This window comes from Vicia villosa, linkage group LG4 (genome assembly GCF_029867415.1).
Source record: "Vicia villosa cultivar HV-30 ecotype Madison, WI linkage group LG4, Vvil1.0, whole genome shotgun sequence".
In the NCBI taxonomy this organism is placed as follows: Eukaryota; Viridiplantae; Streptophyta; class Magnoliopsida; order Fabales; family Fabaceae; genus Vicia; species Vicia villosa.
Genome location: NC_081183.1, coordinates 188,878,663 through 188,895,739, shown reverse-complemented (window position 1 = coordinate 188,895,739; position 17,077 = coordinate 188,878,663). Strand labels below are relative to the sequence as shown.

The window sequence follows — 17,077 nt, the reverse complement described above, 5'->3', positions numbered from 1 at the left end:
CTTGCCCACCATAGTTTTAGAACATCATTCTCCATCAAAATTATTTGCATTCTTTAAATGAGTTTTACTGAGTTTTTTATTATTATTTTATACTTTTCAGATATATAAACAATTTAACTAACTTTTAAATAATCATAGAACTCTTCAAAAAATTTAAAAAATACTAGTTCAAAATATATAAAATTAATTTTTTTTTATATGTTAAATAAATTACTAGTTCAAAATACATGAAAAAATAAATTTAAGATAACTTTTAATTATGATTATTTTTTTTCTCAAAACATTCTATACATGTTCTATCAAGTCTTGTTGAAAGTGTCAGTGTAATAGTCTCTCTCTCTCTCTCTCTCTCTCTCTCTCTCTCTCTCTCTCTCTCTCTCTCTCTCTCTCTCTCTCTCTCTCTCTCTCTCTCAGTTGTTCGACTACATGAGGCACAAATTGTTGGCTCTGATTAATCGTATTTTTCTCAAGAGTTATTTCTTTGTTTTAAACAGGTCTGGTCACTTGGGGTTGTATGGTTGGTCGAACTTGCGTCTGAGGGGCGCCAAAGAAATCAGGAATTTGAGTTGCTAACTGTTGATAAATATGATTCGTATTTTGAATTAAAGGGTTTAATATCGTGGCCATTTGTCGAGTAATCAAGTTAACCATCTCATGGTTCCTTTCATCCATTTGTTGTCTTAGTACAGTTATAGAGTTTGTAGTGAAAGTTGGCATTGCTTGGGATGAGAATCTTATTCCTAAAGGCTGGAAGTTTCGGTCAGGGTAATTTATGGCCGATCGTGATTCCTGAAGTGGCGAATATATGTTCGCCGCATTTTCACCAAACCTCGATGCATTCGCATGCAGGTCTACCATCACAGATGTCGTATACCATATGATTGTTCTCGACCATTCATGGGCATTGTGAAACTTGGAATGAAGGGTTTGAAATCACTAGCCACAATCGGTCTATGATGGGGGGAAATATCACCCCACTTTGTGCAGTCGGCGATATGACCGTCGTGCTGGTTGTGGATGAGATTGCTTCAACTGAATTCGCAGCGACTGTGTTTTTCTCTGTAGTATTAAAATGTTGGTATCTATTGTTGTTGTTTCTTGAATTCACCATTCTAGTATATTTTCTTTTGGTTCTACTAGGATAATCTTTGGAAATCCTAGAACTTCTCAATCTCATGCACATTCTGATTCAGAAGTTTCATGCATGGAGAACTATGCATATTTTAAAAAAAAAATTGAAACTTTGACACAAACAGGTCCCACTAGGCGTGGCAATTTTTTTACTAAAAAATTTGGTAAACAAAGATAAGTTTCTATTCACTTAATCCATCAACCTCAAAAAATCCCGGACATGTTGTGTGAATGTTTATGTTTGAATAATTCTGACACTAAAGTCGAAAGCTATACAAAGTAATGGAAATGAAAACGTTGAATGCAATAAAGAACTTTAAATGCAGTAAATAATTGAAAATAAAGAACTTTAATTGATAAAATGGAACGCAATCACATACATTGTAGATCACCTGTTTCTCTTTCCCTCTGGTACTTTGAGTTTCTAAAGTTTGTGCCAAGTTGGGTACACTAAAAACATAAATAAATACTGCTTAAATACTAGTTATAAAATAACTATCCACAATGGCCAACTTAATAAATTTTTCCATGTTCCCAAAGTCATGCAAATTGACTTCTTCAAGCCTTACACGTATCTTCGAATAACCGTCTAATCTTATCCAATTCAGCCTTGTTCAACCATACAGACTCATTTTCCCCTTACAAACTTCCGGATTTTATCTAAGTCCCAAAACATATATCTTTGGTCTTTGTCATACCAGGATTTCGACCAAAATCATTTTGTTTTCGACGATTCCAATTACCATGAGTGGCCTATGTTGGCAATTTCGATTTGAAGACCGACTTACCTCTAACAATTGATTGTAATTCTCCAAACCTTGAAGCTCCGTGTCGAAAATATGGGATAACAATGGAGTAACAATTAGAGATATATTTTGGACTCATCTTTATTCCATAAAGTTGTTCAACATGTTTCCCACTATTCACATAATTGATTTAACGTATAAGACTAACAAGTAAACGTTTCCATTATTAAAAATTGTAGGTGTTACCTCTACTGAGAAGACTTATTTTGTCGGGTTTGCGTTTCTAGAGTGCGAAAAAGAGGACAACTTTGCTTGGGCTTTAGAGGTGTGTCGGGAAATGTTGATGGACCAATAATAAATGTCAAAAGGCATTGTTACCAATTGCGATACCACTTTAATGAATTCGGTTGCAAAAGTATTTTCTAATTCTTATGCATTACTTTGTAGGTATCACATTACAAAGAATGTGAGAAGTTGGGTTAAACCCGCGGTATGGACAAAACAGATATAGGTCGAAGATGGAAAAATGGTCAAGGCGGACGTTATAATGGAAAAAAGTATGAATGCATTGAATGTAATAATAAATGCTTTTACAAAAGAGTTATATGCTGATGATGTTATACATTTCAGGAAGGTGTGAAAGAAATATCCCACTTTATAAAAATATGTTGAAAGTACAATTTTGGGCTAGGTTAAGGAGAAGATTGTCTTTGCTTCGATCGATCAGGTTAGACACCTTGGAAATATAACAACAAACTGAGTTGAGTCTGCTTATGCTTCTTTGAAGAATTGGTTGGGAAATAGACAGGGTGATTTGTGAACAAATTGGGATTATGTGAACCAAATGATACAAAACCAACATAATGAGATACAAACATCATTTGGTTGTAGTATTACAGTGTTGGAACACAGGTTCAAAGACAACACTCTATATTCTCAGTTGGTCGGCAACATATCTCGATCAGTTATAAATTATATTTTTCACGTAGTCAAAAGAGATGATAATGTAGGTTCCGATAGCTCACAGTGTGGTTGCACACTTGTAAAACCTATACGAATGGACGAAGTCTGAACTCATTAGAAAAGGCTCAGTTTTGATGATGATGATGTCATAAAAGACGGTAAATTGAATATCTCTATCTTGATTGAATGGGAAGCGATACAAGAAAGGTTTTTGAAAGTCGATGACAACATGAAACTCCACATCAAAGAACAATTAAGGAAGATTGATTTCCGGAGACCACATACTTGAAATCACCATCTTGGCCGGTAAAAACAAAAGAAACGCCTAAAAAGGTTAAACCTACACCGAGTGACAATTCAATGATGCGGAGTTTGTCATATTTTGAACACATTGGCAAACTTTTTCCCGATTCACCAACTCCGAAATCTCATAAAGGTGTTTTCAAAGGAGCTCGCATTAGCAAATCATGTCTTCACCGCCTCCCCTAAACAACCCATTCATTAAGAAGATGTTGATTTTAATGCACAAATACATTGAATGAATCTTCAATGTAGCAACTATAACTGCGATTTTCGAGTTATTCTGCTTTGTTCAGTAAAGGAGATGATGATTGCACACTTGTCCACCATACTCTTATCCAAGAGTAGGGGGACAATAAAGAACCATACACACAATTATACGGGAATAAAGAAAATCTTGAAGCAATTTATCACTCTCTTGTTCCTTGCGTTAGTGGACCTGCACCGAATGATAAATGGACGCGCTTCCCTGAAATGGCCATCTCATAGCAAGTGCGTATGAAAGGGTGTGTATTGATCTTACAAGATACGATTTCTCAGAAACTTTTTTTCAATGCGCACTGCTCCACCTCCAAATCCAAATGATCGTATTATCTGTGTTGGGTGCGTTTCAAAACTGCGGCATTTTGTTCAACTTTATTTGAAACTGTGATGCCCTATACCATTTACATCACTGGAGTGAATAGCTCATTATACAACCAAAGCTAAGACTTGGTCGGGCCAATTTATTAAAAGGATGCAAGAGTTCACCAAAATGAACAAGAGTGAAAGATAAATAAATAAATAAAAGTCAAAGGAGTACTACCAATCAGGGCCGACCCTATGGGTGTGCGAGGAGTACCACCGCACAGGGCCTCCAAATGTTAAGGGCCTAAAAATTAGTTGGTTGGATTAATATAAATATAAAGTTAAATAATATATTAGGCTTGTGCCGATTTATATCATTATTTTCTATATGGCCGCGCAGTTAAGAGTATTATATTTGTTCTGCCACCTTGCGGGTTCGAATCTTGGCTTCAAAATTGTATATATTTTTTCATTTTTCATCTATTTTGAAATATATTATAGACAGACAATCCACTTGATCAATTCATTTCCTTTATTATATAAATAAATATGAATATAAATTATTGAAGTAAATCTCTTATAACTTAAAAATCTTTTAAAATTTATTTTATTTAAATTTCTTTATTTTTAAATAATAAAATTTTAGAAAATGTTATAATTAAAAAATGGGTTAATAGTAATTCACCCCTGTAATATTAGCGAATTTTGCTTTTCCCCCCTCCCCACCTTTTGGCAACGGTTTTTTCAAAAAAACCGTTGCCAAAACCTGCCTTTGGCAACGGTAGGGGGGTAAACCGAAACACGCTCATATTACAGGGGGTAAACAACTATTAACCCTTAAAAAATTAAAGATTTATTATTATTTGTTTATGATGAAATGTTGTATAATATTATTTGTAGCTATTGTTTTCCTTCGTAATAATGTTTTAAATTTTAGTAAATTTAGTATTATTTTTTTACTTAAAATATTTTTAAATAAAATAAAGGGTTAAATATGTTTAGTCCCTATAAAATTATCCAAAATGACTTTTAGTCCCTATAAAAAAATATTGACTTTTAGTCCTTATAAAATTACTTTTGCACTCAGTTTTAGTCCCTGTAGAGAGACCAAAACTGAGTGCAAAAGTAATTTTATAGGGACTAAAAGTTTATATATTTTTTTTAGGGACTAAAAGCCAAAATTGCGATATTTATAGAGACCAAAAACATATTTAACCCTAAAATAAATTAGAAAATTAAGTAATTTGATTTAAAATATTTTTAAACACATTCTAGCATAACTTTCTTACAAAGCTTTTTCACTAATATAGATTTTCATTGTGAATTGGCACGATAAATAAATTTGTCACCTTGAAAAATCAAGTAATACTCTTTTATTATATAATTTCATATTGTTCATTATTTATTAATTAAAACACATTGTTATTAACATTGTTGAAAATTTTCAAAGAATTATTAAATTTCATTGAAAATGATATGATTTTTTTATAAATCCAAGATTGTAGAAGAAGAAAAATGCGAAAATTTAATCTTCAATGAACCAAATTTCTATACAGTATTTATATCAATTTTTTACATATGTAATTTTATTTACAATTTAAATAAAATATGATTTATTTATCTATTGTGTTTTTATCTATTTGGAGCCTAATTTTAAAATAGATATGGCCTCTAAATTATTTGGGTCGGTCCTGCCACCAATAGTTGTTGATTTGGACTACGATAAGTGTTTCGGTTCATTTTAATAGTTATTTATCAACTTTTTGTAAGTGACATTGTATTAATGTGTTATGATTAATGTGTTATGATGTCTAATATATACATTTGGAAGTTTGTCAAAAAAAATTATGTATTGATTACATGTTTTTGTCCTTTTCTATTTCTATTATGTTCTATTTCATACTAAAACATAATACACTAGAATGAACATCATTTGACATGTTAGAAATGTTTACATTATTGGCATTCACTATCAAGAGATTTTAAGATCACTGAGTACAAATCTTTTGAAGATCTGTAATAAACACTGGAGGAACTTCTACCATATGGAGACAATCGCAAAATTGTGAAGATCGAGTACCGCTCCGTTGACAAAGAAAGGAAGCTTGAGTTCAGCAACTATGAGCTGAAGAAGGCTGCTGATTTAAGGACTATGTGAAGAACCTTTTTCCGTTTAGAATCAAAAGTTTCAATCGAGTTGGATGTGACTGTTTAGAGATTTGTTGATGATATTATCAAGATGTTACAACGTCCACCTAGATATTGAAGTGTAATGTTTGATATATGTTAAAATCCATTATGTATTGTTGATTTTATGATATCAATGTTAAATTTATTTTATCAACATGTTTTTTGTTTTTGTTTTTTTGCTTCTGCTTCGTAATATTCTAGAAATATACTTTTGAAATTTTTACGAATATATATCTCCGGAATAATTATCTCATCAATAACTTTTTGGCACGTCTGAAAATACATCTCTAGAATCTGAGAGCATAATAGTATTTTTCGCATCTGGGAACAGGGCCGGCCCTGTGCATGTGCATGAAGTGCTACAGCACAGGGCCTCAAATTTTGGGAGGCCCCAAATTTTTGAAAGGTCCTATTTTTCCCAAAAATATTAGTCAAAATAAATAAAATGTTATAATAAAAATTTAATAAATAAAAAAATGCTATGATAAAAACACAATACATACAAAAATTGAGATAAATCAAAACTTAAAAAGTTATAATTAACTTTATCATTGATTAATACATAATTATTTTTTTTGTGTCTTTTAATTATTTTAATTATATTTATATTTAAAATTTGAACCTATTTTTAAAATTAGAACGGGGACATATACGTTGATTGGACTGACTCTGTCTGAAAACATAATAATGTTTTTGCGGTGTGTTAGAGACTTATGGAGTGCGTTAAGAAATTCCGTTAGTCATGTATAGCCCAAATGACACTAGCTTTCTTCTATATTATAGCCCAAATGACACTAGCCCACTTCTGTTGTATAGCTTTTCAGTAATGAATGTAAAGATATTCAAATAACTTTGTTTTATATTACAATTTACGACATCAATTAAAATGAAAAAAAAAATTATTAAGTGATATAGCTCAAGTAGACACTAGTAAACTCCAATTAAAAACGAATAAACAACCTGAATTCAAATCCTGGCATAAATAATACTTAGCACCAACAAGTAAATATTCATCACTTTGGCAATTTAATATTTATCCTATTTAATATTTAATTTCCAAAGTTTTAATTAGAGTGACCATCAAATAAATATTTAGAACACTAATTAAAATTACAAAGAAGTTAAAGTAAAACCATTTTATTTATTTGCCGAAGTGGCAAAACACCGGAAACATGACAACATTGCAATATCCAACACCATTGTGTTTCATCCAACCCAATGATAAAACCACACACATATATTAATTATTTTATATCAAGATACTTTCTTAATCATAACATGATACTTGCTTATAAATCAATGGATACCATCATTGGGTTGTCACCTTTATCAAGCACAAATGTCTTAGAAATTTTCTTTGATGGTGTCACAATATCCACATTATATGTTCCATAAAACCCTCTAAAGTTGAATTGACCTAGCTCATCAACATGACCATGACTATGAGATAGCCACTCTTGTTTCAAAGCTAGAAACCTTTTACCAGCTTCATTAATATCACCTTCTGCATTAACCAAATGTGCATTATCTCTACTCATAAACAACTCCCAGAATCCCCACAACATTATCCCTTCAACAGCAGGGTGAGCCAAAGCTTCTCGTAGCATAACTTCAAGATCATCACCTCTCACATATTCATTCGCAGAAGACACGTCAAGTTCAGTAAACCATATCGGTAATCCAAGAATACCTAATTTATCAAGCGAAGAGCAAACAATAGGCCCAACTGGGTTATCAATATGACCTTGAATTCCAATTCCGCCAACTGGCGCACCTTGGTCTTGCAAATCAAGAATGTGTTGAGTGTATTTATTTGGACACGATTTTGTGTCGCATCCGTCTTCAATATGATAATCATTCACAAACAATGTAGCTGATGAATCGAGTTGGTTTGCAGTTTTGAACATGTTTGCCCTTATATCTTTGCCTAATCTATCTTGGTAAAATGAACCATGCAGCATTTCATTGTTAACATCGTAGTGGCTGAACTTACCCTTGTAACGAGTTAAAAGACTGGTTAAACGGTTTTGAACTGCCGTCATCAAATCATTATTATTCAGTGACTTAATCCATGGTTGAACGGTTTGTTCTACTTCCCAGAAGATGCAGTGTCCACGAGTTTCTATCTTGTACTTTTCACACAAGCTTAAAAGATCATCAGCGTCTTTGTAATTTAAATTCCCTTGTTGTGCCTCAGTCCAATACCACTTCAGCTCATTCGCAAACACAGCCCAGTTGAAATGTTTCACAAGGAAGTTGACAAAATCTTCATTGTCTATGTTTGATCGGCTAATACATGTTCCAATCGGGAAATCATTTCGTGTTTGCCTAACTTGCACCGTGGTGTTAACGTAACTGCTAGCATCTAGCCCAGAGAATTTTAGGACCACATCACGCTTCCGGATCTGCAGTTTGGGGAAATAGATATTAATAATAATGGAAATTATCACATATAAAAATAGAATAAAAACTAGAAATCACCTTGTCTGTCTGCATCTTTAAATATCTAAACCTTGCACGTCGATCAACGGCGAAAATTTGAAGTCCAGCAACCATTAAATCTACACCAGAAGCAGGACCTTGGATATAAACCATAAGCTTTGATGGTTGCTTTTCAATTCTAAAGGATCCACCAATTTCATGCCACTGCTTATCCGAAACCTCGGTCTGTCCTCCATTGATCCACTGGTCGTCAGCACCAAGGGCAACATTCACATTCTGCGGCCCACTTGAACCAGAACCAATCCGGACCCAAGCAGATACTTGGTAAGTCAAAAAGAGCTTCACTTTGTCAGTGATAACCTGAGCAGGACCATTCCAAGTTTGTGTTCTATTCGTTACATGTATGTAGCGACCACTTAGGAGTTCGTGAGGTCCAAGAGAATCTCTTGCCATTGGTGGAACTATATGAGGAGAACCGGTTTTAACATTTAAAGTGCAGCTACCAAGGGGAAACCAACCTTTGGTGTCATCAGATAGATTGCTGTTCTCAATTATATTAAGCCCAAAAATAACATTCTGCAGAATAAAATAAATTATTAGCTGCTTAAAAAACTTACAAATCAACGTTACATCCAAAGCTTACTAAAGATTTGTTTGAGTCGACTTATTTGAACTTATCTATCGGGAACAACTTATGACATGTCCATAAGTTGTTTTTAGCATATTTTCATATAAGCTCTCCATGATAACTTATGAAAACAAACTATAGCTTAAATGAAAACAGTTTTATCCTTTGTTATAGAAATAGCATATAAGTAAGCACTTATATGATAAACGCTTATGCTGCAAGCGCTTAAATAAGCTGTTTATCCAATAAGAGTTTACAGCAAAAGCTATATTCTTAAGCAATGGATATGCAAATCAAAATTTTCAGGAATAACATTAATTGTAACAAACAAGATTGATTTGTGCATAAAGGCTCCGCTATATTTTCCGTTGGTTGGTGACTGCTTACAAAAATCTTTACAGCAATTTTACTAATGTGATTTACAGAAAATACATCGAAAGTCAAACCTTTGCATTTGGTGGTATAGAAGGAGGTGTTTTAGCAGCATGCTTTACAACCAAACTATTAACAAGAATGTCAGTGCCAGAAGGAGGGCCCTCTAAATAAAGGACCACTTTTGATGGAGAACCATTTAGAAGAAATTTTCCCTGCAGTGTCACCCAATCTGTATCTGTTGCCTGTACACTTTAGAACACACCAGCATTGTTCAGAAACTACCATAAATGTTAAGGAAGGTTTCGATTATCTCTAATGCATAAAGTTCATGGCTGAATCATACTATATCAAGTGACTTTTTGTTATGTACTAATGTTTATCAAAATTTCAAGAATAATAAACAGGAAAATTACACGCTCGGGAGCCTATCTAAAATTCACGGCTGAATCAGACGATTTATTGGTAAAAAATATTTGGCATTGGCAGTGTTTATGAATTAAATCTAAAGATTTTTGTAAAGACTTACTTTGCAATGCCTATATACTGTTCTCGGTAATCTGGTGTTTGAACCCACAAAGTAGCTCGAACATCGGCACTAGTGACATTGTTGCCATATATCCGAACCAAAGCAGTGATTTCATAGGCCAATTTGCGCTGCACGCGTCCAGTTATCTCCTGCTGAATTCCGTTCCAGGCTTGTGTTCGTTCTGTTGCGCGTGCAAACAATTTCCCAGACTTTGGAACAATTCTACCATCTGCCATGGAATCATTCAACACAATCTTGCAGCCTCTTCCAGACCAATTATTCAGGCCATCCTCAAATTGAGGATTTATTATGATGTTTTCATCTCCAGTAGAAACACATCCTACTGTGCTTAAGGTCTTTCGAAATAAGAGAAAACGGTACACAAGTTAGTGTGAAACCATCATAGACTAGTAACCAATGCACAAGAATGTAGAATTGCGTAAATAAATAACAGTATTCGAAATGCGTAATTTCATGCATGATATACATTGTTATTTGGACTGGAGCAATTGATGTCTACTGATCTTATAAGCAGGTCAACTCCAGGAGCCGGTCCTTCCAAATAAAATATAACCCGGTCAGGTTTAGTAGACAGTGAAAATGTTCCTTCCAACTTTTCCCAGCTACCCTTTACAACAGAAGTACTGTAGAAAACAATGGTAAACATGTAAGTGGATTTTCCTTAATATCCAAAAAACAAAATGTAGTTAAAGTAAACAACAAATTCTTTTATACCTTCCAATGAACAAATATTGTGTATCCGAACCATGATATTCTAGTTTCAGTGTAGCTTTTACATCAGCAGATTCCTGAGAAATGCCAGGGCCAGACACTCCAACAAAAGCCGAAACCGTGTAAGCGGAACCAACCGAAATTCTGTCTGTGATATTTTGCTCAAGACCTTGCCAGCATTCGTTCCGGTCAGTGATAACAGCATAATTACGATCCGACTCCATCGAAATTCCAGCTTGATCGCCTGCTTTGGCTGAAATTACATAGCCTTTGCAAGAATTGGGATGCCAAGAGTTGAGCCCATCAGAGAAGTCATGATTCAGCAAAATATTAGCAGCATTGCTCCCACTTGGATTAGAAATGTTTCCTGCCATTACCTGTCCAACAAAACAAAATCACAAATAATAAAAAAAAACATTGCCAAAAATGACATATAGCTTGTCTCGTACTAAAGGCGATTTATGAAGCCCTGATACAAACACTAACATTGCAGTTATTGAATGTAACCGCACGTGTCAGACACGTGTTAGTAACACTTTCAATTCAAAATGTCAGTGCTATAATGTATCTGATCTATATATAGTCTAACGATCAGAGGAAGCATTTAGCAAACATATTAATTTATAAATAATGTTCAATCTTCCTAACAAGCATTTCAACAAACAACTTAGCTACAACTATAAAAGAAAGAAAAAATAACTGACAAGGGTAAATAAGTAACAAACCTGAGACTGAGATTTCTTAAGCTTCGAGTGAGAGTGAAATTTGGAAACACAACATGTGAAGAACCTCTTCATCAATCATATATATACACCACTCTCTCGCCTAGCAAATTTGCGAGTAAAGCCTACGGAAAATTGAGGGACCAACCAGAAAATTTTCTTCCAATTTCATAATCAAAATTTGGAATTAAGTTAATTTTATAATCGATTATCATTCAAAACTTAGGGATCATTGATTTTTCTTGTATACTTTTTTTAGGGTTTGTTTCTGTTCTTTTTTGCTTTACCTTGCAGATTAGTGATGCTTGAATTGAAATGAAAGGTTAAGGAATGATTCTTTGGTTCCTTGATTTAAAGAATTGATTAACTTTGAAATTGGATTGATTTTGTGTGAGACTTAGAGTGCAAGATTTTGAAATGTTAGGTGGAAATGACTTTTCAATCTGTATATAATATATTATCATTGTGGGATTTGAAAAATATACACTACATTTTCAATTTCCTACGTATTGGAATGGAATGGAATTGAATTTCAGACATTGGAGCTATGAGAGTGCAACTAGTCAAAGAAACAAACTCTTGAGTGCTTTTGTAAATTCAGAGGAAAATAATAATAATAATAATAATAATAATAATAATAATAATAATAATAATAATAATAATAATAATAATAATAATAATAATAATAATAATAATAATAATAATAATAATATTAATAATAATAATAATAAGTGTTTTTTTCTCTAAATAATAATAATAAATTTCGAATTTGGGATTCACTTTTTCTTACTAGGCTTTTGTAGTTCCTGACAAATGTTTTTGAAGACCCTTTTTCTATGATAAAATCACCAGAAAATGTTGTACGCAAGTAGCTAGTTGGTTACTGTCTCAAGTATTCCCGTATGAGTAAAAATTACACCGAATAATCGATCATCCGTTAGGGATAGTGATCATCAATATTTTTATTTTTAAAAGTAGTTTTCTTTCCATGTTTTTTGTATGTTTTATTTGCATTTTACTGCCAAAAATGGGTATTTTCACTATGCTTCAATTATAGAGCATTTGGCACTGACTGTTGAAGAGAAGAAAAAGTATAAGAGGAGCGACAGAGGAATGACAGTTGACCCATCATGACAAGGAAGAACAATTGTTATGGGAACAAGGAAAAACAAGAACTCGACACGTGAAGCCATGAAAGGCATCCAGTCACCATTTATGACGTCTGTCATGGATCCATACTCTGTGATTTTCACTTTCATTTCATGTGTTAGTTAACTTTTTCTATAGATCTAGCACGTTAAAGCCAAGACATGCAACCCGTCAACAACCATGACGCCCGTCATGGCTCTTAAATTCCATGTTTTAGTTGGTTTTCCTTGGTTGTTTCTTGCAATTTTACACGTCCATTATCGCACTCAACTACCGATTAGTGCCAAAATAAGCATATAAAATGTACTATAACATAGGGAAATGGGCCCAAGTATCTTTAGATAAGAATTGCTCTTTTTTTCATAGTTTTATGCAAGTTTGAAGCTTTCTTTGAATTTCGTTGTTGTCATCTTTGTCTCCTATTCTATGGAAACAAGGTCTCACTTGAAGCACTCTTATTATTATTATTATTATTGATATTCATTGCATTGTCAGATTATTTTCTTGCTTTTACCATGTATGTTCATATATCTATACCATGTTATCATTAGCAATGTTTGAGTAAATTCTTTAGCGTCTGAAACATGAGGACTGTTGTACCGACAGGCCTCGTGCGAATTATATGAGTATTAATTGTAACAAGAATACAAATTTTGTTTTATAATTTCTCTTTTAAAAGGAAATATGTTCGCTATGAAATTAGAAACGCAAGAATATCGTTTATGCGTCGAAATGGCGTAAATGATATGTGATTTAGAAAATCAAGGAATTAGTTTTGAGATTATGAAAGCAACTCTAAGCTAATTGAGAGATAACTTTTATTTTGTAAAAGATCTCTAAGCTTGCAAATCATGCTGAAAAAGTTGACGATTGGCAGTTTTAGAATTCGGAGACACGGCAACGAAAGTGGGCGTTACCACTAGTTTTAGTATCTTCTACTAAAATCATAATGCTTGTTACGATCAATACGACAATTAGTATCAATGAATTTGGGGGACAAGAATCATAGTCTTGGAATCTCATTTTTATTATCAAGAAAATCAAATATTTTACATATTCTGCACAAGCAAATTTCTTATCTCATACCCTTACATAAACATATATATGATAGACAACAGTAATTGATCTGGGGACGGTAACTCTTTTTTACAACTTCGATATTGTTATATACTTCCCACGTATCACCTAGTCAATAATATAATTTGTAATGTCTCATAATCGATTATTAGGGTTGACAATTGATTAGTAACAATATAATATGTAAACTTTCCATATTTACACTAGATAATTGATAATACATATGGCATAATTGATTATGAACATTAAAAATCTCAATGATCATTTTACTTTTTGAGCTATATTTTATCCTATATAAATAATGAGCATTAAAAATCCCAATGATCGTTTTACTTTTGAGCTATATTTTCTCTTATATAAGGAGGGCGCCTCCTCACTATTTCTCACACCAGAATTTAATTTATAATCTCTCTCTCTCTCTCATTCATTTTTTTCACTAAAAGTTGACTTAGAGGAGAGGATCAGGCCAAGAGATCGTTCGAACCTCTATAAATCCTTGTGCAATCTCTCTTAACTATCTCTTTTTACTTTTAGTCATTTACTTTTCTTTATTTTTGCATCCTTCCCTTTTTTGCTGCTTTTATCTCTATTTTTAACTATAATAACACAAACTATTGTTTTAAGTAAATGGATTTTAATTTAATCAAGATATTTAAATACCACAATTTAACCTCCTTCTTGTGCTTGAAGTCACTTGTTCAACAATAATCCATTATACCTTAGGGTTAATCGATTATGAAGTGCAAAATTTGAAACTTAGATTTCAAGCAACTTCTAATCGATTAGACCTATATGTTATTCGATTATGTGGTCTATTTTCAACCTTCTTGCTCTTTTTGGGACTTAGCATGTGTTCTGGGCCGGCCAAAGGCCCAAATAGATGAGTCCTAAGGTATAAAAGTCATTTCACACGGAAAGCAAGATACATTTTCTTATCTCCATTTTCTACTACACTCATATTGAATCTTGAACTGACTTGGGTATTGGGAGTGCTAACCTTGCAGAGCCACTCCCGCACCGCCGTATAGGAGATCAATACCACAAGGTCAAGATTCCAAATTCACTAATCACATTCAATCCTGGTTCTAAAATTGAACATTGGCACCATCTATGGGAATCGACTTTTTATTCCTACGTTATTCATGATTTCATGTCTACTCTTCAGTTCTCCATTTTGTAACCTTTTCAGGTCACCAAATTGAGAGCATTAAGAATCGAACATGAACATTCATCGTGTTTGATCCGATCGAGCATCGTTTCAGCTTCAATTCATGTGAAACTTCCATGAATGGATCATCTTAGATCCAAATTCAAATCTCTATCAAAATTTTCGAAGAATGAAGGTAATTACTTCTAATATCCTATCAAAGGTTTGTAATCAACCTCCTAATCGTGTTTATCTTTAATTATCTATCATCGACTCGATCTTTTCCATAGAGACTTCTGGCGTATATCTGTGACGAACGTACCTTTTCTAGAAGATGAAGAACATCTAAGCGAGTGGCGAAGATTGTATCGCACTGGAATTACTAGATCACAAAGGAAGAAACTTAACTCCAAACACAAAGTTATTTATAGTCTAAGTAGTTATCATCATGAATTGTATTGTACACCGTTGCAGCATAAAATACAAGATATTCCAGTTTTATTCTATCACACTTTATTGTAATCACTAAGATCCACTATGCTCATGTACTCGGTGGAAATCATTTGCTAAAACACTTATTCCTTCTAGTGCGTTGATAAGTCACTAAAATTGGAAATCCAAGTGCACGAAGATGTTTTAAGGACGGGGAAATTTCACAAATCGTAGGTACAGACCTACCAGTGAGCATGGAAGTTTCTACCTTTGCAAAAATCATTCCAAAATATTTCGTAGATTGTAAGAGAGAATACACAAGGTTATGATACTCATAATTGGATATCATTTGGATACAGGATATCGGAGAGAATACATAAGGTTATGATACTCATAATTGACCTTAGGCATCCATCTAAAACTAACTTTGAGATACTTCTGCAAAGGACCTCATCAGCCAAACTAAAAAGCATATGTGAAAGAGGGTCACCTTGATTGACACCTCTCCCACACTTGAAGTTTCTATGAGAGGCTCCATTGATGTTACTGATAGGTGGGATGAAGATAATATAGAGTGGATCCACTAATAAAACTGTGCCAAAACCAAACCACTTCAGCACTTTGAGATGAAAGTCCTAGTTCAGGGTATCAAAGGCCTTATTCACATCCACTTTAATTGCTAAATTACCACCAAAACACTTTTTGTCCAAGATATTAAATGCTTCAGAAGTCAAACATATATAGTCTTTGATGTTTCTCCCTCTTATGAATCTCTTCTACTATTTAGAAAGTAGGATGCGCTAGAGACTAACAAATATGTCGGCCAAGATCTTAGTGATTATTTTAAACTTGAAGTTACACATAGAAATTGGTCTAAATTTATCAATTATAAATGCATATTTTATTTTGGGCAGGAGGATGACAAAGATAATATTGAAGTTCGGAAGTATCCATCATGATGCGAAGAATTGTAACATTGCATTACAAACATCATATTTGATAATTCTCCAATAAATTTGGTAAAGTAATCCTCCAAAGTCATCAGTGTCAAGTAAATTGTCCTTATTTAGGTTAAACACTACGTCATGAATCTCTTTTATGGAAAGGATTGTTAGAACAAGATTTGTTCTGATCAATATTCTTAGTTTTGATGATAACAAGGATATGAATTTTGTGTGAGGTAATGTGGTACTCTAATACATTGCAAATTCCCTTTCAGGAAATATATAAAGAGTATGCACAAATCAGCGCTCAGAAGCTTTGTCTCAGAAGGTTCAGCATGCAACATCAGAACATGGTCTGGCAAGACATCAGAAGATGGTCAAGGCAGAATCAGAACATGGGTCTATGGAAGCATCAGAAGAACTTGAGCTCAGAAGCAGAAGCACTGAAGCTCTCATGGTATCACGCTCAGAAGCACTTCAAGGTCAGAAGACAAGAAGATGCTATGCACCAAGCTGTTTGACTCTGATGATATTCAAACGTTTTATTCACAAACATCAGATCAGAAGAAAGTACAGGTGGCATGCTACGCTGACTGACAAAAGGAACGTTGGAAGCTATTAAAGGCAACGTCAGTAGACACAGCGTGAACAAGGCTCGAGGTAGTTGACAAAAGCGTGAAACATTAAATGCAATGCTGTACGGAACACGCAAAGCATGAAATGCTCCCAACGGTCATCTTCTCAAGTGCCTATAAATATGAAGTTCTGATGAGAAGCAATGTTGACGATTTTGAAAAGAACCAATTCTGAAAAACTTGCTGAAACGCTGTTCAAACTCAAAGCTCAGAAACTTCATCTTCATCAAAGCTCACTACATTGCTGTTGTAATATATTAGTGAGATTAAGCTTAAACGTTAAGAGAAATATCACTGTTGTGATTATAGCTTTTCAGAAGCATTGTAAAACTCTTATTTGATTACATTAATTTGTAAGTAACTAGAGTGAT

The 17,077-nt window shown here is 33.5% G+C and overlaps 1 protein-coding gene across 1 annotated transcript; it reads right to left on the bottom strand.

Moving 5' to 3' along the window:
- Positions 1–6,874: 6,874 nt before the first annotated feature.
- On the bottom strand, positions 6,875–11,778 carry LOC131596446 (endo-1,4-beta-xylanase 1-like). The gene is made up of 7 exons (XM_058869096.1): positions 11,326–11,778; positions 10,604–10,977; positions 10,356–10,512; positions 9,869–10,224; positions 9,414–9,591; positions 8,379–8,915; positions 6,875–8,302 (listed from the first exon to the last, which is right to left on the bottom strand). Exons 1-7 carry the CDS (start codon positions 11,395–11,397, stop codon positions 7,187–7,189), a joined length of 2,790 nt encoding a protein of 929 aa, XP_058725079.1. The 5' UTR covers positions 11,398–11,778; the 3' UTR covers positions 6,875–7,186.
- Positions 11,779–17,077: the final 5,299 nt, after the last annotated feature.

Bases quoted from the DNA above. Each gene is read 5' to 3' on its own strand.
- LOC131596446 (XM_058869096.1), bottom strand. From the start codon at position 11,397: ATGAAGAGGTTCTTCACATGTTGTGTTTCCAAATTTCACTCTCACTCG. The intron at 9,592-9,868 runs GTAAGTCTTTAC...TGTGTTCTAAAG, and splicing joins CAGTATATAGGCATTGCAAA to TGTACAGGCAACAGATACAG. The intron at 8,916-9,413 runs GTTTGACTTTCG...TTTATTCTGCAG, and splicing joins CTATACCACCAAATGCAAAG to AATGTTATTTTTGGGCTTAA.